Consider the following 23,127-nt stretch of genomic DNA (forward strand, 5'->3'; position numbering starts at 1 on the left):
CATAAATTGATTAGTATGGCATTCTTTGACGTACACTTATGAACTCTTAATGGGAAAAAGAACAAAACAAATGACACATATAAAAAAAGTTTGAGTACTTAATAGACCTTAGGAAGTTGACAAATGAGACACAGAGTAAGTTATTACTACTGCTCCTGCATCATATCATGATCGCAAGATTCATGACCCCAACCAAATTTCAAAGTCGATTTACGCAAGGGAGGTAAAATGATAGTATATCACCAATGTACTTAGCATGAGAGAATAAAAATAGATAGAAAAAGTTCATGTTTCTTTCACTTTCGAAGTTGGGACAACAAAACGATAGAAATTGGATGTTGATATATTTACCATAGTGCACTTGTTGATTAAGAGAATATATATTATCTTCTATGTAGTATCTCCAAAAAATTAGGGGAATACAGGTTAAATTTCCTCTTAAAAAAGACTGAGAGCCTGTAATTTAAATGTCTCTGGTTATAGCTAACGCTTACTAGGAAAGTACTCGGCAAAATGATTAGCATTAAGGCATGACATAATACACTAATAGATAATGCATAAGAGCTAGTGAGAGCAAGCATGGTCACAGAACAGTAATAAAAGGATGAATGAAATACCTTATGTGCAGTTTTGATTTGAGAATCATGAGTTTTTCCAAAATCTAATAAAAACCTCGCATTATTGCTAAACATTGTAATAGTGCTATCAATTAGTAAGTCTGAAGCAGAAGAGGTTTTTCTCACATTCTTAGCCTCAATGGCAATCTCTGGAGAAGGCACAGAAAATGAGTTCTCTCTATCTTCATTCCACTGAGCAGGACTTCCATTGTTGATTTGATCCTTGCTTTTAGAAGAATCAAATCCTAAATATGGCAAACTGTTGTGCCCCTTTGAAATGGCAGCATTATAGCATCAGAAGATTGAGATCGCTTCCATCAAGTGGTGTCTTTAACTCATTGGACTTCTCCATAGGAGTGGCTACATTTCGCTGAAGGTGGTCCAATATTTTCCTAGCCACCTGACTGGAATGTGGGTGAACAGGTGGGATACCCATTTCGGAGCTTCTGTTACTATCTACTGAGTGAAAAACTGAAGATCTACTGTTGCCTCCTTGTTCCAAATTCTTCTTGATAGAAGGTAATAGACCTCCGGAAAGATTGGAATTTCCCACCAGAAAAGAACCATTTAACGATGAATGAGAATAAATAGATTCTCCAAATGGAGTTTCTGAAGTAGCCTTATGTCGAATCCTGTGAATGGTTCCCAAGGATCCATGATAGTATGAGTTCAAATGATTGATTTTAAAAATAAAATCTAAGGGATTCTACAAGCTATGTTACTCTGATGCGAGGTGAGTTTCGGATACAGATGTGCGTGACAGAGGCACGTTCAATTTTCCAAAAAGAAAAAAAGTTTTTCCACATATTTGGAGGTAGGACCACCATACCATGTTCATCAGATATGTGCTGCAGACAGATAATTAAGGAAAATAAGAGTTGAAGCAATATATTCTAATTTCTAATTCTCTATGAATGGAATACTTTTCATATTTTTGCACAAATATCATGACATATCATTGATTCAAAATACAAGTTCATTATAATGATTTTCGCTCACAGTTGGCTTAGGAAGTTGGTTTGCCAAATCCATACAGTTTTATTTATATCATCCGCTTTTTCTTCAGTTGGCCTTCCCTGGTTTTGAGCAACTATAAGTCCCTTGGCACCTCCAGGAGATAGTATTAATCCTTACTTTCTTGATCAACTTTATCAACAGCCCATGAATTTAAAATCCCTATGAGACGATTGATTTCATCCCTGGATACAGATTATACATGTTAAAACCCATATTAGATAATTAACTCTTCACCTTAACTAAATGATCACACTGAACGACAGAGACAAACACGGATATGAATATGTGTGCACAGACATGGATGAACAATTCATTAATTAATAACATCAAAACCAAGCTCATTTATAATGCCTGAGGTGTAGCTATGATTGATGTTCTAGACAAATTTATACCTGTAATCTTGCCAAAAACAAGCAAGTTTACAATTTATGAACAACAGAGAGACCGTATAAGCACAACAACAACAATAAGTCATCTTGAAAATGTATTCCCCTTGATTAGCTTCCCAATTTCTGAAAGCTCGTCATCTTTCCTGCCACCCTTATCGCCTTTTCGCAAAGTCAGAACCAGCCTTTGATCCATTACTTGTTATCTAGTATCAGTTGTTTTTGGACACTCCAAACTAGAAAAGAATGCAAATACTTTCGTTCATATTAAGCCATCAAGACAAGCTCAAATTAACAATTTTTTTTTAAATAGAGCAAGTACAATGTGATTTAACTAAATTTAAAGTGACAACACAAATAGGAGGATATCGTGAACAAAAACCATTACAAGTGAAGAACAAGTTTGATCTTCGCCATTAGCATGCTCTTCTTCTATATCTCCTTCCAAGTTCACTGTTTCCAACAGAAATAAAAAGCTTCAACAACTAATCACAGTAATTAAAAATTTAATTAACAAACAGAAAAAGAAATCATTAAAAAAATGCTCCAACCCCTTTTGCCTGCAAAGTTCTCTCTTTCAATCCCTAAAAACCCTAATTGATCCCTAAGAAGAGAAAAGTTCTAACAAAGAGACGTGTTTTTTATTAAGAATAATTTAACCATGAGTTTGAGGTTGTGGCGGCGGGAGGGAATGGTTGGTGAATGGTTCTGAGAAGAGAGAATGGAAGATTGTAGTGGCGCCGCCGACTATGAGATGGCAAGCCGGATCGACGAGTTTGGAGAGCAAGGAGGCATTGGTTCTGCTTCGGGCGCCCGTAGGGTGTGGCGGTGGTCGACGCGGCGGTTTTGTCCTTCGTTTCGGCCAGCAGGGCGCTGTGTTGTTTAGGGGCGTTGAATAGGACGACGTCGTTTTGGTGATTCTTTCTATTAAAATATATTATCAATAATTATAGATTTAGTTACATATAAATATGTTTGTATTCTATCATAATGCAAATACAAATGTCATAACCCTAAATGGGATAAGACAACATTTATTCGTTACAGATTTGTTTCAGGTATCAGAGCGATGGATTTCTCTCTTTTTTCATCTTTAATTCTAATCAAATATTTGTCTTTTTCTCATATCAAAAAATAATTATTTGTTATTACTCTACTCCAATAACTTTCTTTATAATACATTATTTCTTAAATATTATAATGGCTTTCAATAATCAATCTTTTTTTATACCGTATTTTTTCTTTCTCAACATTTCTAGCCTTATTTCTATTAAATTGAACTTAAAAAATTATTTATTTTGATGATCAAATAACAAATTTTTTATTCTACAGTCATTTAATAGGGCATGTTGATAGCACTATTGCAACTCCTCATAAAACAATAACAAAAAATAATAAAACAACATCCAATCATGCATATACAAAATTAGTGAAAAATGATCAATTTGTTTTCTCATGTCTAAAGGTAACATTGTTGCCAACTGTAGAAATACAAGTCTTGTGTTTGTCATCTTCTCAACAGGTTTGGATAACTTTAAAAACTATTTATTATCAACAATATCAAGCAAAGTTAGATTTCTTACGTCATGAGTTGCAGAGTTTGAGTAAAAGAACTATATCTATTGAAGAATATCTTGCCAAGATCAAATCTATTTCTAATAATTTAGTAGTCATAAATAATCTTATCTCTTATTTAGAATTGGTCACTCGTATTTAGAATGAACTGTCAAATATTATTAAATATCAACCAGTTATCTTTACTACTGAAAATAGAGAAAATCTCATTTCCTTTAATGATTTGAAAGCACAGTTATTAGTTCATGAGTAACGCTTGAAAAGAATACAAGTATTGTCATCATAACCTATAAAGGCCATTGTTAGTTCCCATAAAGCAACCATGGTAACTCACCCAAACAATCGAGGTTAGCATTTTAATAATCTCGTCATAATTTTAGGTACACTAGACAAATTAATCAAAGGTATGATCATCGTGATTCTCGATCTTTTTTTCACACAAATTATATGCCTTAATGAGACTTTCAATCAAATGGACAATGATAATGATGCCTACTGGTTGACAGATTCAGATGTTATCAATCATATGACTTCCAATCCATCATTGGTACATCAGTCTACTCTTTATGCTAGCAATGAAGATGTTTTTATTAATGATGGTAATTCTCTAAACATCACTCGTATTGGTGATTCTGCTATATGTCTTGGTTCTATAAAATTAGCATTGAAAAATATTTTATTTGTTTCAGCATTAAAGAAAAATTTATTATCTATTGCTAACCTAACTAGAGACAATAATTGTGGTTTCTATTGCTAACCTTGGGTTTTTGTTACTAAATATCTTCGCAATGAAAAGGTAATTCTAGATGGACCAGTTAAAGGCAACCTTTACGTGATTCCTGTAAGAAATGTAGAGTGATTCATTGGTGTGAGGCAATGCGACCAACAAACTTTGTTCAATGACAGTTCTTCTTCAGTTTCTGAAATAATTTGGCATCGACGACTTGGACATCCACAACTAGTAAGATTACAGCATAGTTGAGATCTAATAAGTTTATCTGTCCTAAAGATTCTTCCTTTTGTAACTTAACTTGTGCAGCTTGTTAAGCAATAAAAAATAAACATTACCTTTTGGTTTATTTATTAGGATAACTTCTAATGTTCTTGAATTAATTCATTATGATCTTTGGAGGCCATCATCCACTACTACTATTACTAATTTTTGCTATTATATTATTTTTATAGATGATTTCAGTCGTTATACTTGGATTTATCTATTGAAGCGTCATTCTAATAGTGTTACTTATTTTGAGAATTTTAAGACTATGGCTAAAAATCAATTTGACAACAAGGTTAAATTTTTTCAAGGTAATTTTAAAAATATTCTTGATCACCATGGTATTTCTCTTCGAATTTCTTGTCCACATATCCATGAACAGAATGATTTAGCAAAATGAAAACATAGACATATTGAGGAAATAGACTTGACTCTGTTGTTTCAAGCTTCCTTATCATGATCTCTTTGGCTTAAGGCATTTTCTACAATTATTTATCTTATCAATCAGCTTCCTTCATCAGTTTTGGGTAATTGTTCTCTGTTTGAAGTGTTATTTAACTTTATGCCAAACTATAATCATTTAAGAGTTTTTAGATGTGCTTGTTATCTTTATTTAGTTTCTTATTAAAAAGATAAACTTTTGCCAAAGTACACTCATTGTGTCTTTTAAGAGTATAGTTCAATCCACAAAGGATATTGTTGTCTAGACCTTTCTAATGGTCAGGTTTATATCTCACGACATGTTGTTTTTGATGAAAATTACTTTTTTTTTGTAGAACGTTTTGGTTTTACAACTCTTGGGATTTTTTCTCATCCCATTGACTCTTTTACATCTCCTACAATTAGTTTCAAAATACCTCTGCCCATACCTTCTATTACAGTTATATCAAAACAATTACCAAATGATTTAATCCCAAATACAACTATTTCTAAACTTGATACAACTATGTTGGCATGCTCTATTTAACCATCATCTGAGCCTTCCACTTCTTCTAGTTCTAAAACTATACATCCTATGTTTACACAAGGTTGAGATGGTACTCGAAAGCCTAAAGTACCATACTCTTTACATGTTACAAATTATCCATCTCTTGAGCCAAGATTCTTCAAAGAAGCATATCAAGATAAATAATGGATTTCAACCATGAATGATGAATATTTTGCTTTGATGCAAAATAATAATTAATCTTTAATGCCTCATAATTCATCCATAAATGTTGTTGGTTGTCGTTGGATCTATAAAATCAAAAAGCGAGCTGATGGTACTATTGAGCAGTATAAAGCAAAATTAGTGGCCAAAGGCTTCATATAACTAAAAGGTATTGACTTTGACTCCACCATTATCCTTATTGTTACAACTACTACTATTCGAATTGTTCTCTCAATTACTATTAGTAGATGATGGTCCACTAGGTAATTAAAAATGCATTTTTACATGGTAAGTTGCATGAAAAAGTTTATATGACACAACCACCAAGGTTTGTGGGCCCTAATTATCATCATCATGTTTGTAAATTACATTACTCTCTTTATAGTCTTCGCCAAGCTCCACGAGCTTGGTTTCAGAAATTTAGTTCTACTTTTCATGCCTTTGGTTTAAAAAGTAGTCAAGCAGATCCTTCTATATTCATGTGGCATTCCTCACTTGACATAATGTTACTTTTACTTTATATGGATGATATCATTCTCGTTGGCTCTTCATTAAGTGTTATTCATTCATTTATTTCATAATTTTTTTCACAAATTTCAATGAAAGATCTTGGTGTTCTTCATTATTTTCTTGGAATAAAGGCACATCGTACACCTAAATATTTGTTGTTAACACAAACAAAATATGTTTTTCTCTATTTTTACATTTGGGTATGAAAAACTGTAAACCTACTTATACTTCAATAACTACTGATAAGAAGCTTTCTCTATATGATGGAACTTTACTTTCAAACCCATCACAAAATTGTACCATAGTTAGAGCTTTACAATATCTTATCTTTACTAGACCTGACATTACCTATGTTATACAACAAGTCTATCAATTTATGCATGCATCTCATGATATTCATTTTCAAGCTATGAAACAAATCTTGAGATATCTTAAAAGAACTATCAATTGTGATTTTCAATTACTTCCTTGCATTACATCGAATTTGATATGCTATGTTGATGTTGATTGGGCTAGTTGTCCAGACACTAAACATTCTACAATGGGTTACTATGTTTTCTTAGGTTCCAATCTTGTTTCTTGGTATACTAAAAAGCAAGTTTTTGTTGCTCAATCTAGTACTGAAATAGAGTACATGACTTTTTTTATAATTTTTCGAGATATACTTTAAATTTCTTATATACATATATATAACGAGGTTGGATTTCTTTTTGCACTACCTTGTTCTGTATATTCTGGCAATATGGATGCTACTCAACTTGATACCAATCCAATCTTTCATGCTCACACAAAACATATAAAGATCTCTTATCATTTTGTAAATCTTGTTTGCAAGCATTTTCTTCAAATCCTTTTTATTTGTTTTCAATCACAACTAACTGATATATTTATCAAATGATTTTTTTCCTTATTTTTTTATCTATTTAAAAATAAATTTTTGTGGAGTTTTTTTCAATTGTTTGAAAAGAAGTATTAGAATATGTTATTAATATTTGTAACGTATTAAAATATGTTATCAATAATAATAAATTTAATAATGTATAAATATACTTATATTCTCTCATGAAATAGGATAAAAATTTATTTTTTACATGTTTGTTTCACTTTCCATTAGAGTCTCTTCTTTGATTGTCTGTCTCTTTTTCTCCCACTATCTCAGCACGCACAGTGGCACAATCATGCACTGTGCTTACTGCGGAGCGCGCTTTTTCTTTTTTTGAAAATTTTCATCTCTTTTTGGGTTCTTTTACTTTTCGTGAGTTGTGGGGCACTACAACTAAGGGTGTAAACGAGCCGAGCCGAGCCGAATAGTGAGAAGCTCGAGCTCGAGCTCGACTCACAACTCGAAGCTCGATACTCGGCTTGAGCTCGATCGAGTTTTATTTTTCAAGCTCGAGTTCGATTCGTGATAGAATTCGAACTACTCGAGCTCGTTCGATTAAGCTCGATTAATATGTAAAAATAATCTCGATTCGTATACTCGATAAGAGTTCGATTATTCATGCTCGAATTTGAATTCGAACTCGAACTCAGACTCGAAATATTTTATTAATTAAAATAATAAAATATATTTAAATATAAAAGCTCGATTAGGCTCGCGAGTTACTCGAGTCAAATATAAGAATACTCGAATCGATAAGTCGAGCTACTCGAGCTCGACTCGACAATAATCGAACTGAATTCGAATTTTTTTTTAATCGAACCCGAATAATTTACGAATACTAATGTATCATTTACACCCTTAACTACAACCAATGCAGACATGCCACATGTAGTAATCTTTTGTGATAATAAACTATTAATTTATAAACAACAAAAATATATAATTTATATTATTAATTATGATGTAAATGTTAATTCATTTGAAATTTTTTAATTTTCTTCTAAAAAACTAAAATTATTTTATTTTTATGTAATAGCATATAAATCAATTATTAATTTCATGATGATAAACAACAAAAATATATCATTTATATTATTAATTATGATGTAAATGTTAATTTATTTTAAAATTTTCTATTTCCTTCTAAAAAAATTATTTAATTTTTATGTCATATATATTATATTTTTATATGTTTTTTTTAAATATATTATATATTTCATTAAAAGAACATTTTATTTGATACTATAATTTCGATAATATTATTTTTTATCAAAAATATTTTATTTGATACTATTTTTTTTATAATGGGAAAACACTATCATTGGCCCAAATATATATGTTTATCAAAATCAATCGTCACTGCCATATAAAGATGGCAACCCAACTAATTCTTTACAAGTTTTGATTTAATCCAATATTATATAATTGGTATTTTTTTTTAATTGGTTTTTGGATCAGGCCGAATAATAGTAACAAAAAAATCAAGTTGGATTTTAGATAAATTCATTGTAATCCGACACGATCTAATATATTATAAAAAATTATTTTTTAATTAATTATTTAATTTTATAATTTTTATATTTTTTAATTTTATATTTATATTAAAAATAATATTTTATTAATTTTGAGAGGAATTTAAATATAAAACAAAATTTTAAAAATTTATCAAATTAAATTGAATTTAAAACAAACAAAAATCTAATTCAAACCATTACCATCCATAGTGTCATGTTTCAATAAATAAATAGGTAACAAGCATATATTGTTGAACATATCATCGTGCTTCAGTAGGGTTGGCATCGGATTGAATTTTGTGCGAGTTTTGCTCGCCTCGAACCCGATCTGATTTTATGTGTTATTAAATTTGAATCCAACCTTATCCAAAATTTTTTTTGTTTTTTCATACCCGAATCCAACCGTGACCCCGATCCGATACTATATAAATTGTACCCGATCTGATCTGACAAAAAATTAATAAAATATTATTTTTTAAAATATAAAATATTATTTTTTAAATATAAATATTTAAAAATATCATTATATAAATATATATAAATTAAAAATTAAAAATTAATTTTTTATATAATATCAGGTCGTGTTTATCTAAAACTCGAACTCGATCCGACCTGATCCAAAATTCGAATTTAAAAAAAAAACCTCGACCTCATAAGATTAAGTCAAATCAAAACTCGTCGAGGACAAATTGGATTACCGACCTTATACTTCAGTCATTTGACGCACCTTTACTACTACCCATTTCGTTTAGCCGAAATATGCCCTCCTCAAAACCCCGGAGCCAAATGATGCTCAAGCCAAACCTTTTAGGTTCCATCCGATGAATCGATGAATTCATTATTAAACCATGATCCGCTTCATCTCATAAGAACATAAATGAGAACGGTTCCAGGGTGTAGACAAATCATTTTGTTACAGACATATATACAGAGGTACTGCAGCTTCTTGGCAATATATAGCTAAATCAATGTTTTTTTCAAGAAACTGTGTATGAATATCAGGTATGGGCTCTGTTATCGCAGAAAACTACAACTTGTAGGAAACAAATTGCCAGGTAAGTCATATGGCCTGCAGCCACTTACCTAAAATGCTGGAGCAGTACTGACGTCTTTGTTGTTCACATCCAACACAATAAAATCAATAATCAAATGTCATAAAATCTGGAATATTATAGCTCAAGATCATTCATTGTGTTAGGCCTAGAAATTTCACTTTAATCATCAAAATTGCATTTCTGCAAATGTTGGAGGACAAAGTTCAGAAGTTATTACTTTCAAAGTCAAAAAGTAACCGCATGTTACCAACAGCTTCTTGTCTATCCTGTATTGCTATGAAAACTAGTAGTATTGAATAAAGAGCTTAATCATGATTCCACTATTTCATAAAGCCAAAAATATTTAGCTTTTGATAACGTTAAATCAACCATTTTTTGTCCTTGAAACTTTGAAATGGAGGACGGAAAAGGTCAACAATTTTGGAATTTGGCTTTAGTGCAGGCCTATGTTAGACTAGTGTCTTTGTCTGATAACAGGTGGTGCTGGTTTACATTCTGGAAGTGAGAATAATAACTAAGGCTTCACTTCCACAAACCCCAACAAGTGCTCACTTCTACTTTATAGTCAGCACCCCACACTATCCTGCTTTGCTGCATTCTTTACTGCAATTTGCTATGTAAGTTACCAGTAATGCAACAAAGTTACAGACGTCTTTTTTTTTTTTTTTTCCCTAGCCAAACGTTACAGAGTTATTCGAGATGACCCATTTTGCTCCAGGCCGCAATTTTGGACCGTGGCAAGAAAGGTCTGCTGGCCAGCTCTTGGGATTCTCATGATATACATAGTGACACAAACTACTTTCCCGCGATTTCTAGCCGAGAATCTGGAATCCAAGGTATCCTGTTTAGCTGATCACCGTCTATAATGTTGACGATTTCATGGGAAAGTATCCAACTTCAATATATGTTCTACAGAGCATTGAAAAAGCTACATGGCCTTGCATATCTACGCTTTTATTCAATCCACTTTTCACTGCTTTCCTCCATGGACCACAGTGGCTTAAGGGCGAAAGTACTAGTTGTGGTTCTTACATTTATGCTCGGACTCACTCATGGATATCTAACAAGCGCGTTGATGATCCTAGACCATAAAACCGTACCAGTTTCTGGTGCAGAATTATCTGCAACTGTATTGGTCCTGTTTCTCGGAATTGGTTTGGTCAGTGGTTTAATTCTTGGTTGGTTTTGGATCATTTGATCCTTCCAGACCTCCCCTAGGCTCCCGCTCAAGTAGCTAGTTTTCCTTGGAAAAAGAAAGGTTAATTCTGCATTTCTGTTATGTCCTGAATCCTGATTTCCCAAACCTGAAGTTAGCTCTTCGTGTACTCCAAATAATGATGAAATCTGACAGTTCTCTTCAGAATCTGTGAAAGAACAAAAATCTTCAAGGAATGTTATTAGCAACGGCCAACAGGTTGATTAAGTTGATATAGTTAGAATAATTCACTTGTAAAATTTAGATTCAAGTATCACCTCCTGAAGTAAGCGATCTGTAAATTTAATATAAATCCCTGAATGCAAATCCATGAACTGCCGTCTATCCTATCCCTGAATGCCAATCCTCTCCTCATCCTACACTTTTTTGTACCAAAAAAAATTTTATTAGCAACAAGGTTGCTTGGCAAACTCTATAAACAGCTTGATGTTTATCTTCTCTACTCTTAATCTATAACCCTGTACCATATGTACGTAATTTGATTTCTTTCGGATCAACCCGTTGCCCTCCTTTTCTTTTGTAAAGAAAAGAAAGAACTCAAAAGTTGGATTGAACCACTATCTTGATTAATGAAGTAAAAAAGATTATGTAAAAAGAATTGAATATTCTCTCCTCCTAAAACTTCATTACCACCCAAAAGCAACAAATAATAACAAAACTCCCAAAAACATTGGGATAAAAGCAGTGGATTTTGTCTTCTAATCTTGACCAATTAGGAATTAGTTTCGGTGGTACAGGAACTAAGCAATCTTGATAAGATAAACAACTAGAAATCAATTCCTCCAATGGCCTTCACGCTTAGTGATATGAACAGCACAAAAAATGCTTATTACAACATCATCAATAACCTGAAACTTTTCAAAAAAAAAAAATCAGAAAGAGAGGATTAAAAAGAGAGAGAGAAGATTCCAATGAAAAATCCATTTCCATTATCTTATTTTCCCTTGTACATGATACGGCTGCTCCAAGAATGAGAAAAGCAAAACAAATCTCTGAATAACTACAACTCTCACTCTTTTAGTAAAAATTTAAAACTTAAAAGAAAACAAAAGATGGGTATATTAACAAAAGTCAGAAAAGCTAAATAAATAGCTATCTCACAAGATTCTTAAGAAGTAGCAGCCAAAGGAGGAAGATTTGGAGGAGCTCCACGGAAGAAGCTTTGCTCTGATCCTTTACTCAAAATTTCCCCAACTTTTTCCTCTTCTTCTTCTTCTTCTTCAGCATCCCAAAGAAATCGTGCATATGATGCTAGCACATAACTGCAATTTCATTAAAAAAAAAAAAAAGATATAAACTTTGGTTAATAATTGTGTAATTAACCATAAATAATAAAAACCAATGTTTAAAATTTAGTTTTGGGCTATGACCAGTCGTCAGGAGAAGCTTTAACAGCTTGATCGAAGAAAGTTTCAGCTCTCTGACCATCTTTGTGAGTTTGCCAGATTAAATCAGCGTACATAGACAGAACATTCCCATCATTTGGATTTGCCAAGATTGCTCTCCCACAATATTCCTCGGCTTTAACGAAATCCCCACGAACCTGTCCCGATTTCCAACATTGGATCAAACTCAAAACTCATTTTAACCTTTGTTTGGTGAAATAAATAAATAAATAAAGCTACCTCTTTTAAGAATTTAGCATAATTGCTGAGAAGAAGGGAATTTCCAGGATTAGCCTCGATCATTTTCTGATAATACAAATCGGTACCATCACTTCCGTTATTCGAATCCCAAAAGCCCCATTCGTTATCTCCACCGTCGGATCCACCACCCCCACCGCAGATCTTTCCTCCACCACCGCCCATCCCATAGCCTTCCTCCACTACAAAAGACCCCGTTTTCCACCACTCAAGTCCAGCTTCTTCTTTCACCACCTCGTCTTCTTCCTCAACACAGATCCCATTCAAGATTCCGTTATTCTTCTTAACAGTTTTCATCTTGGGAACCACCAGGTCCCTTAGATCCGTCTCCGACAAAGCCCTCGTCATTCTCCGACTCGAATCGTCACTCGACCCCACAGAAACGGAGCTAGAACATGAAGCTGTGAACGAAACGGTTCGGGTCCGAGAAATCCGGTGCGAAAACTCGGGCTCCGGCGATGGTTCCTTCGAGTGTGGGATCCATGAGTTCAGTATTGGAGTTGATGCGCTCCTTAAAAGCATTTTGTACTAAAATGAAATGTTAAGAAATATAAAGGGTGAATTTTATAAATAAGCCAAATATCTGGCTTCAGTTCTACCTTGCTTTTGCCCCTCGCTTCCCTGCTGCAACTGCAGCAGCGTTTAAAAGATATGTAGGTATAGATGAAAAGAGGCGTGAAGAGTTTTATAGGGAGTCTAGCTGGATGTAAGCAAAAGATCTGGGCCGTCCATTTGAGTGATTGGATCTGACATGGTGATGCGCAGTTGCCCACTTGAGTTTTTGCTGAGCTGGGTTGTCAAAGAGCTGTTTGGTGTGCGGGAAATTATAGAAAGGGCAATGCTAGCACCCAACGACCTTTTTTTTTTTTTTTTTTTTTTTTTATAGGTCATCTACAACTTGATTTTGAAGACCTTGATATTCCTTTAAGAATTCTTTAATTATTAGATCAAAGAGCTGAACACAACACACCACTTATTTAAAAAGGGCATTTTCATTTTTGCCGGCTTTTCTAATATTTAAAATTAATTGGAGCTTGATCTTGAAGATATTTAAGATATTTTTGTCTGTGGTTATCACACTGTAAGTTTTAAGTTCACATACATAGAATGAGGAGAGTTATAATAAAAAGACGGTCAGCGTAATCATAAAGGAACTATAATAAAAAATCAAAATAAACCTAATTAATTGTTGTTATATCTTGAAGATACTTAAGATAAAAGCAAGAAATCATAAAAATGATTGACATTTATATTAACACATCCAAAACATTTTTTATATTTTTTATGCCTAAACAATGTTAGGAAAAATAGTCTCAACATATAGTTACTGTTAAAAAAATAAATAAGAGAATAAAAATAATAAAAAAAAATTTTTATTTTGAAACGTGAAGAATATTTTTTTAAAAGTAATTATATCTTTAGGATATAATAAAATTTTAAACTCTCCAATCAGAAATAATAAAAATAATTATACTGAAAAATCTATTTATAATGAATGAATAAATATAAATTTTTATTCAAATGGTTATAACATTTTATATAATCATGATATTCATAAAAAAAATCTATTTATATTCAAAATAGTTATGACCATTCATCATATGATAATTATTTATATTCAAACATAATTATTTAAAATATGAATAAAATTAATACAAAAATTAATTTTATTTATCAATAATTTAATCTTTTTATCTAATGTAAGATGTACCACATTTTAAACTATCAATAATCCCCTATTATTTTGAAATGTTAGTGCTTAATCTTTAACCTTTCACATAAATAAATATTATGAATATACGAAGGAATATCTTAATTTAAACTTTTAATTAGCGTATATATCTTAAAATTCTAGTAAAATTGATAGTGTTTACAGATTAAACCTCAACTCCTAGTATTAAAATAAAAGATATAATACATATAATACTTATTTATTCTTCTGTCAAAAGTTTATAACTATTTTAGCACTATTATGGTCATTTACTTATCTTATTCATAAACATTTATAAGAGAGATCTTAATTCTTCTTGTTGAAATGGCACCACTTTTATGTTTATATAGGTAAAGTTTCTATTATGTCTCTATTACTTTAGATATTTAAATACTCCATTAAGAGTATAAAAACTCATCATCTCTACATAATGGATCACACTAATTTCTAAAATTTGAATAAATTTTACTAGTGTTTAACAAACATATAACAATAATTTGTTTTTACTTATTAAATTTTGTAATTAGAGTTTACTAATTCAAAGTTAGATTCCCATTATTGGTGTTTAATAATAAAGGTTTAAACCTATTCTACTTATAGTACTACTAACAAAATATCTTGAAATTTAATTTTCTTTTAAAGTAATTAACTCCTGAATCTCTAATATAATTATTTGAGGCTAATATATCCAAATTTTTCATTTTGCATATCATTTATATGCTCTAGACATTGTTGCATCATTCTTGTCATTTTAAAAAATAGATAGCATTAGTTGTGGCTATAACTCTATACTCATTAATATAAAATTTCGACCATTCTATTTCTACTCTTTTATCTATTTTAATACAATTATTTTTAGTATAATGTAATAAACTCAATAAATAAACCAAGCCATTTTAGTGCTTTTAAGATGTTTAAGGACCTTTTATGATTTTATTTTAATAAGTTTTAGTAAACTTATTAGTTTATATAATTTGCTAATAAAATTATACTAAAATCTTACGATACTATAGTAGTAATTTTTATTTTTTTTTATTCTTATCACTTCTATCATGTGCAAATTTACATTCTTTTATTAAAATATGTCTTATTCAATTATTAAGATATTATATATACTTAATCAAGTTACTATTTCATTTATATTTTTACTATTTGGTGATTTTTTTTTTAAGTAGGATACCTCCAAAGATACCTTTAGTAAAATATAGCTTGTAAATATTTTATATCTTAATATTTTATTTTCATAAAAGTTTCAAAATTTTTATTTCAACTCAATATGAGAACATGCATTAATAAGTATGATACAAAATATGATCACCCTAAAAACTAGTAAACTTATACTTTTTATAGTCTCCTTTTGAGACTTTCATACCAACTCATGAATACTTATAAAATTATTTTATCATGGACACTAAAGCAATATCTACCATGGTTCATTTCGTTAAGAATAATCATAATTTCATGTATAACCACACAATACTATAAATTTTGTGTCCATATTATAAAATACATAAGATTTTTCACCCAACAAATAGAAAGTATTTTAACTAGTTACAAAAAATTATATAACTTCTTCAATTGAATTGAAGTTAACTTAGATAATATGTTTATTTCTTGTCGAAATAATATTATATAAATCAAATAATATGATTCATGCATTATTTTCTTGTCAATAAAATGCAATCATGGAATATGGACTATAAAATATGATTTTATGATAATAACATAAATACTTACTTTTTTTCGAAAAGATTTATAAATTTACAAATTTTTTTATGCCTTAAAATAATCCTCAAAAATTTTATTTTTTTGGTTTGATAACCATGATCTTACCAAAATATAACAAAGTTATAAAAGACTCATAACCAAAGCTAGCAACTACTCTATGTCCATTTCACGCTCATGATCATTCAATGTCATTATCAAGAAAATCCATATATAACATACCATAAAATTATGAATCATAAATTATATAATTTAATTCAAAATTAAAAAATTAAAAAAATAGGTCAATAAAGAAAGCAAAATTCAATGACACTTAAAGTCTTTTATGAATTATTAATTATCGATTCTTAGTAGAATATAAAAACTAAAAAGATAATAACAAAAAACTTATCTTGTATTTAGTATTTATTTCACCAAAAATTTATTTGGATAATTGAAGCTTTCCATACTTATTTTAAAAGCCGATTTGCCAACTTTGTTAATTTCTTTTCCTTATATTTTGCTCATGCAAAATATAAATTTCATAATTACTTTTAAATTGTTAGAAAAAAATAAATATGAGAATAGAAATAATAAAAAAAAAATGTTGACTTTGAAGTGTGAAAAATATTTTCTTAAAAGTAATTATGTTTATAGAATACAATAAAATCTCAAACTCTCCAACCAAAAGTAGTAAAAATAATTATATTGAAATATCTATTTATAATGAAGAAATAGATATAAGTTTCTAATCAAATTGTTATAACATTTTATATAATCATGACCTTTATGAACAAAAATCTATTTATATTCAAAATAATTATGACCAATTGTCATATGATAATTATTTTTGTTCAAATATAATTACTAAAAATATGAATAAAATTAATATAAAAATTAATTTTATTTCTAAATAATTAAATTTTTTCATCTAATGTGGGATGCACCTTATTTTAAACTACTAACACTTACTATGTCATGACTAACTTGAAATTAATTTGGTTGATTTCAGATAGAACGCATAAATATTTTCTTATTATTTAATTACTAATATTTTGATACATTTCTTTGACACTGATTGCTTTCATTTTTTAATTTCATTTTATGAAGAGTTTTCTTATTCTATTAACATGTAAAATTAAGTATTGAATTTTTATTTTTATTTTAAAAATAAAAACTTGTTCATTTATTAAAAACATCAATAATAAGCGTCAAGAAATACAGACATATCAACTTTAAACAAACTTAATACGTTAATAATGTTTAACATGAATATGACCTACATAACTCATTTAATTTATTATAATGTTATCATGTCAATCCGTATGATATGTTCTGTTTAATCGTATACAATACTCATTTATATTCGTTTTTATAATACTCGTTTTATGTATGAGACTTAGGAATTGAGAGAATGAGTTCTCATGCTTCATGTCATGTAACTTCAAAATTCATATAAGAACAAGAAAAAAAAAATCAATTCCAAACAGACCCTAAAGTTAGCACAATTCTTAGCAAGTCGGGCTTTTCTCCGTATATCTGCGAGTTGGACGGAGACGGGAGACTAGTACACGGTTGACGTTCAACAACAGTAGACCCCTCCCAAACAATATCACGTGACTGGGACCTGCCATCACCGCCGGATTGTCCACCTGACGCAATAAACTGTTCTGATTCAATCCCACCACCTGACACAAAAAACCAGTGGCATTTCCCCAGGATAGGGAAAGGGCAGGATTTTTCTGACTGTATTATTTGTTCAGCTTCCACAGGAAAAAAAAAAAAAACCGGGATTTTACTGAAATTACGGAACTACCACGGATTAATATGAGTGGTTGGTCTTGACCTAGGTGGGACCGTGGTGCAAATTGGAGCAAGTGATTTTGCAAAAGTGGTGGAGCCCAGGGGCTATGTGGTGGGCTCAACTTTGGGAGAGTTAACTGGGATTCTGAGAAGCCAATCCAAGTCAAGAGCATCACGTCTGGGGTGGGCTATGCGTTGGTCAAGTGGATGGATGTGGGCTATGTGTTAGTTAAGTGGATGGACGCTGCTCTCATTCCCAGATTTGTATGGGTCCTATCCCAAGTTCTTTTGTCTTTAGCATAGCAACTTGCAAATCTAAGGGTAATATCGTCTTTTAGTTCCAATTATTTATTCTTGATTTTTTAAAATTTTCTCAATTTTCAGCTCCGTACGTGAGAAATTTTTACTGAGAATTATTTTTTGGCCAATTTTTACTAGGAAATTGAAGCGTGGGAAGTATCACAATTAATTGTCTAGTATGTTAGGGTTTGTTTGATCTCGGAATGAGATTTGTTTTTGTAAAATTAAAAATAAAAATGATAATAATGATGAAATTAATTATTGTAGTTATAAAATTAAATATTATAATGATGGGATAAAAATTCATAAATTCAAACAAACTTTTAATATTTGTGTTGTGTCTGTAAATTTAATTTTTGTAAAAATATTTAAAGAATAAAATATTAATGTGTTGCATCTTTAATATCAAGAAAGATATTAGATAGAAATAAATTTTAAGAATACCCATAATTGTATTATATAAAAAAAACTAATATTTTGTGTCAACTAAAATTATTCAACCATGCTAATAATTTATATATGATCTGTTTGATAAATTATTAAACTCTTAATTTTTAATTTTTGTGATGAAATCAAATTTTGATATTATGAAATATAAAATAATCCAACTGTGAAGTCCAATTAAAAACCATTTTTGGCGTTTAAATTATTTACATAATTTTTGTTATTGAGTATAATCAAACAATTTCAATGGAATCTAGGAAAAAGAAATTGTATCATTTCATGGAATCAAATGATTGGATGTAAATAGCATAATTTTAAGCTTAATGATAAGAAGTTAGAAAATACAGTTGTCTTTAAAAGAAGAACATATTACCTTCTTGAATCTTGACCGTTGAGTATTTTAAGTTAATTTCAATGAGAGAACATATAATTAAAAAGCCTAACTCAATAATCAAATCATTTAGCAATAATTTTATGAACTCAAACTGCGGTTGGCTGGTGCCACCATCGTGTCAAGTTCACCAATCAGAGCTCAAAAGTGGAGTCTATCCTTCCGGGCAACCAACGGACAAAGGTTATTTTCTCTGTGCACTTCACAATAGTAATACTGTTTAAGTATACTCGAAGACAAGTTCAGTGTTGATGTTTCAATTTTCAAATCATTGTTGGGTGATTAAATGATCTGGTGAAGCCAATCAAGTCTTAGTTTACTGGTAAAGAAAATTTTCTAAAATTATGAGATCTTAAATTTAAATATTATTGTGCTATTTTATGTTAAATTTATCTAATTATATTTTATTTTATTGATCGATTTTTTTATTATTCAACCATGTAATATTTGATTATTATTATTATTATTATTTATACTCATAATCTTATAAAAAAAATTGATCCGATCAAAAGTTTCTCATTCCAAACTCTCGTGTTAAGTGGCCAAGCAAAATTTGGTTTTCATGTTACACAATATATACCAAAATGATTATAACCTCAAAAATAAAAAAAAAAAACCATTAGAAAAAGAACAAAATATGTCGTATCTAAGACTTAATTTAGTTAATTTTTACTTCTACTTTTAAAAAATATCATACAGTAAATTTAAAAGTATTAACTTCTCTTTGTATTCCCTCCTGAGCTGATCTCCTTTGTAAAACCAAAAAAAAAAAAAAAAAAAAAAAACAAAATATGCCCCTTTGTTAGTTGAAAATGGAAAGGAACTTAGATGTACTGCGATGAAACTTACAGGAAGCCACATAACCCCAGATAAGCAAACCCTGGTAAAAATAAAATAAAAGAATGTCCAAAACTCTTGACAGATGAGGAAACAAGTCTCAACCATTACATTACATGCATTTGCATATAAAAATCAAACTTTTGAAAAATTAAAAACATCAAAGATTATGATTTATGAGAGATCTATAAAATATTTCTTGTATTGCATGGCCTTGGACCACCATGCAAGAACCAAGCCGAGAAAGAGAGAGAGAGATATATGAAGTTCATTGAAATCGGTTTGTGTGAAGGAGATTCCACAGGCTTTTGGTAGTCAAATTCAAGCCTTGGGGAGCATTTTCAGGGCTTGAGAAAACAGACAATCCTGAGTGTATGTATCATCATTTATATTTCAGCCTACCCTTTCTTTTTCACACTGTCGAAAAATCAACTTGGCTTTCATCATCTTCCCCCCTTAGAACCCTCCAATCAGAATGAGAAAATCATCTCGGCTAGGGCACATTGCTTGTGCTTGTCATGCCTTTTTTTACAATGTCGTTACTCGCTCAAATAATTAAGATATATAGTGATGTTTTTGCCCATAATTGTGAGTTACAAAAAACCAATTTTCTTCATTCGTTTCCAATAACAGAGACCTCACAGTAGTTTGCTGGTGGCGTATGCAACTATGCAAGTATGCGTGATCATCGCTTGATCAGGCAAATCCGGGATTCTTGTATTTTGTAAATCCAAAAAATAAAATAAAATCTGACCAATTCTTAAGGTCTTGAATATGTAACCAAAAATGGCATAATATTTTATCCACTAGTTGACACTTAGATTATAAAGTTCCAAAAAATAAATATATCAATTTTACCTATATCTAATAGGAAGATTAATTTTTTATCTTAGGGTGAGGATGTATATTACATTATAAGAATAAGAATGAGTATAATTTTATTTTTTTATTGGTACAAAAATAAAAACAAATAATATAACACATATCTCGTACACATACTATATATATATATAGTAAATTATTTTTTATTAAACAAAATAAATTATTGTCTAAAAGTAATTAGAATTAATATATTTTTATTTAAAAAAGTATATATTAATATATATTTATAAAAAAGTTACACAAATCTATAAAATTAAAAATTAAAAAAATAATTTTAAGTTTTTAATTTTTTTTAAAAAAATTATAGGTGTAAGAATTATCCATACCCATTAAATATCCATAAAAATGTGAATGGAAATAAATTTAAAATATTCGTTGGGTATGGGTACAAAATAAGTATAATATCAAAATCCAATATCAAAATCCAAGAATGCAAATAATGAATGCTTTACCTATCCTATACCTTACATATTAACATCCCTGCCAAAAAAGAAGTAAATCTGCAATGAGACTTGGCTTAATGTAAGGAAGAGGTTTTAGAATTATGAGATATTAGGTTTAAGTCTCATTATGTGTGTTTGATTGTCTAGTTATCTTTTAGTTAGTTAACCGATTATTTAGTTATTGAAATTTGACTATAATATAATAGTTGATTATTCAAGTCATATTTGGTGTATAAGATAATAAATAAGATAAGATAATAATTATTTTATATTATGTTTGATTTTGATCTAAAAAAATATATAAGATTATAAGGAGGATTAATCATCCTATTAATATAAGATGATTCAATTCTTCCAAAGTAGAGATGATTGTTTTTAATCCATAGAATTGAATTTACATATCTTATTATACCTTTAAAAATTAAATCAATAATTTAAATTATATAAATTTTGAAAACATATAATTTTGATCAATAAATATATTATTCTATCTTAATTTTTGCGTATATCAAATTTAAGATAAAATAAAATAATTTAATCTAATCTTATTTATAATATTATCTTATTTTATTTATTTATTTATTTATTTATTTTTGGGTTACATCTTATTTTATTTTATCATCTTATGTACCAAACACAACTTAAATTCATGAATATAATATTTTATTATGATTATAAATTAAAAAAAAAAAAAACAAGAAGTAAATCTCAAACAATCAATTTTGAAATTTTGGCGTGTTGCACCTATATGCTAAATTTGTCCTCTTTTAACTTTAATGTATCAAAAAAAATAAGTTTTAAGTTATTAACAGACGGTTCATTCAAGTAGCAAAGAAAATATATATATATTTTTTATTACATAGGTTTGAATTTGTCAAAAAGCTGTCAAAAAATAATTACCATGAATTCTTAGATCCGATATAAATAAATCTACTTGAACTTGCTCTAATTGAGAATATATTAGACAAAATTAAAAAATTCTTTATCGTTTAGTAAAAAAAGTTTTAACTGAAATATATTTTTACAGCATTAACCATCATTCTTCATTTACTTCAAAAAATGTTCATTCTTCATTGTTTTGTAATGTCAAAAAATTGAAAAATAAATTTAAAATATAAAAAATAAAAATATTATGTGTTCAAAAATAGAAGAAAAAAAAGATCATTTCAGGACAACTCAAAAATCTAAAAAAAAAAAATTTAAAAGGAAAAAAATTTAGCTTCCATCTTTATCGAGTGTTAGTAGGCATGGACTGAGCTTGCCATGAAGGAAAGAAGATGTTTGGGCTACAATTACATTTTGAAAGGTGATATATCTTTTGGGCCCTAAGGTTTGGGCCTACTCTATTCTTCTCTGAATATTTCAACTTGGTTTGTCAAAGAAGAAATCAAGGCCATTTCTTTATCATTGGCCTAACCCCAAGTGCCATTAAAATAGCTTACATCACGGATGAGTTGAAGTGTACTATTCCTTAAACGAATCGGATGTATTCTTTGAATACTAAATTGAAAAGTTTTATATTAGAGATATAATTCATTAAATTCGAATAATATAATATTAAATTTAAGTTTGAATTTAATTTTAAATTTAAGATTTCAAATTCAGTTCGAACGTGATTTTAATTTTATTTTTTTAATTTGAATTTGATTTAAGATAAAAATTAAATTATTTGAATTTATTTAATTATATTTGATTAACATATAAAAATAAATTTGATTTTTATATTCGATAAAAATTTTATTATTTGTACTTGAATTTAAACTCGAGTGTGAGATATTTTATTAATTAAAATATATTAAAATATAAAAATTCGATTAGATTTATGAATAATTCAAGTCGAGTATAAAAATATCCGAATTCGATTCAATCAATAAATCAAACTATTTGAACTCGAATTCGGCTCGATAACAAACGAGTTAAATTTGAGTTTTATTCGAATCGAATTCAAATAATTTATGAGTATAAATATATCATTTACTTTCTTAATCTAGATTAACCATAAATTAATGATTTATAATTGTAGGATGTCACATTTACCTAATTTTAAAC

At 29.4% G+C, this 23,127-nt stretch overlaps 1 protein-coding gene and 2 pseudogenes across 8 annotated transcripts; 1 reads left to right on the forward strand and 2 right to left on the reverse strand.

Moving 5' to 3' along the window:
• Positions 1-280: 280 nt before the first annotated feature.
• On the reverse strand, positions 281-1,455 carry LOC149513630 (uncharacterized; annotated as a pseudogene).
• A 2,612-nt stretch (positions 1,456-4,067) lies between these two features.
• LOC111299042 (equilibrative nucleotide transporter 8 pseudogene) lies at positions 4,068-10,902 on the forward strand (annotated as a pseudogene).
• Positions 10,028-13,357, reverse strand: LOC111299041 (uncharacterized). 8 transcript variants are annotated; one of them, XR_016329645.1, is made up of 5 exons: positions 12,546-13,357; positions 12,291-12,463; positions 12,022-12,182; positions 11,178-11,276; positions 10,028-11,068 (listed from the first exon to the last, which is right to left on the reverse strand). XR_016329645.1 is itself a non-coding variant. In XM_089747064.1 (4 exons), the coding sequence occupies exons 1-3, from the start codon at positions 13,083-13,085 to the stop codon at positions 12,029-12,031; spliced, it is 867 nt and encodes a 288-aa protein (XP_089603190.1). In that variant the 5' UTR covers positions 13,086-13,357; the 3' UTR covers positions 10,028-11,068; positions 12,022-12,028. The 8 variants fall into 8 exon arrangements, 3 of the variants coding, with proteins under 3 accessions (XP_089603190.1, XP_089603191.1, XP_022749672.1); XR_016329647.1 differs by having other exon boundaries at positions 10,028-11,086; XR_016329643.1 differs by having other exon boundaries at positions 11,178-11,281.
• Between the last annotated feature and the right edge of the window lie 9,770 nt (positions 13,358-23,127).

The sequence above is a fragment of the Durio zibethinus genome, chromosome 18, assembly GCF_047325235.1.
Source record: "Durio zibethinus cultivar Kanyao isolate XHJ-2024 chromosome 18, ASM4732523v1, whole genome shotgun sequence".
NCBI lineage: Eukaryota > Viridiplantae > Streptophyta > Magnoliopsida > Malvales > Malvaceae > Durio > Durio zibethinus.

Excerpts from the sequence above, each read along its gene's own strand:
- LOC111299041 (XM_089747064.1), bottom strand. The coding sequence starts at position 13,085 with ATGCTTTTAAGGAGCGCATCAACTCCAATACTGAACTCATGGATCCCA. Across the intron at positions 12,464-12,545 it reads ATGCTAAATTCTTAAAAGAG|GTTCGTGGGGATTTCGTTAA; the intron begins GTAGCTTTATTT and ends AAATCGGGACAG. Across the intron at positions 12,183-12,290 it reads AAAGCTTCTCCTGACGACTG|TTATGTGCTAGCATCATATG; the intron begins GTCATAGCCCAA and ends ATGAAATTGCAG.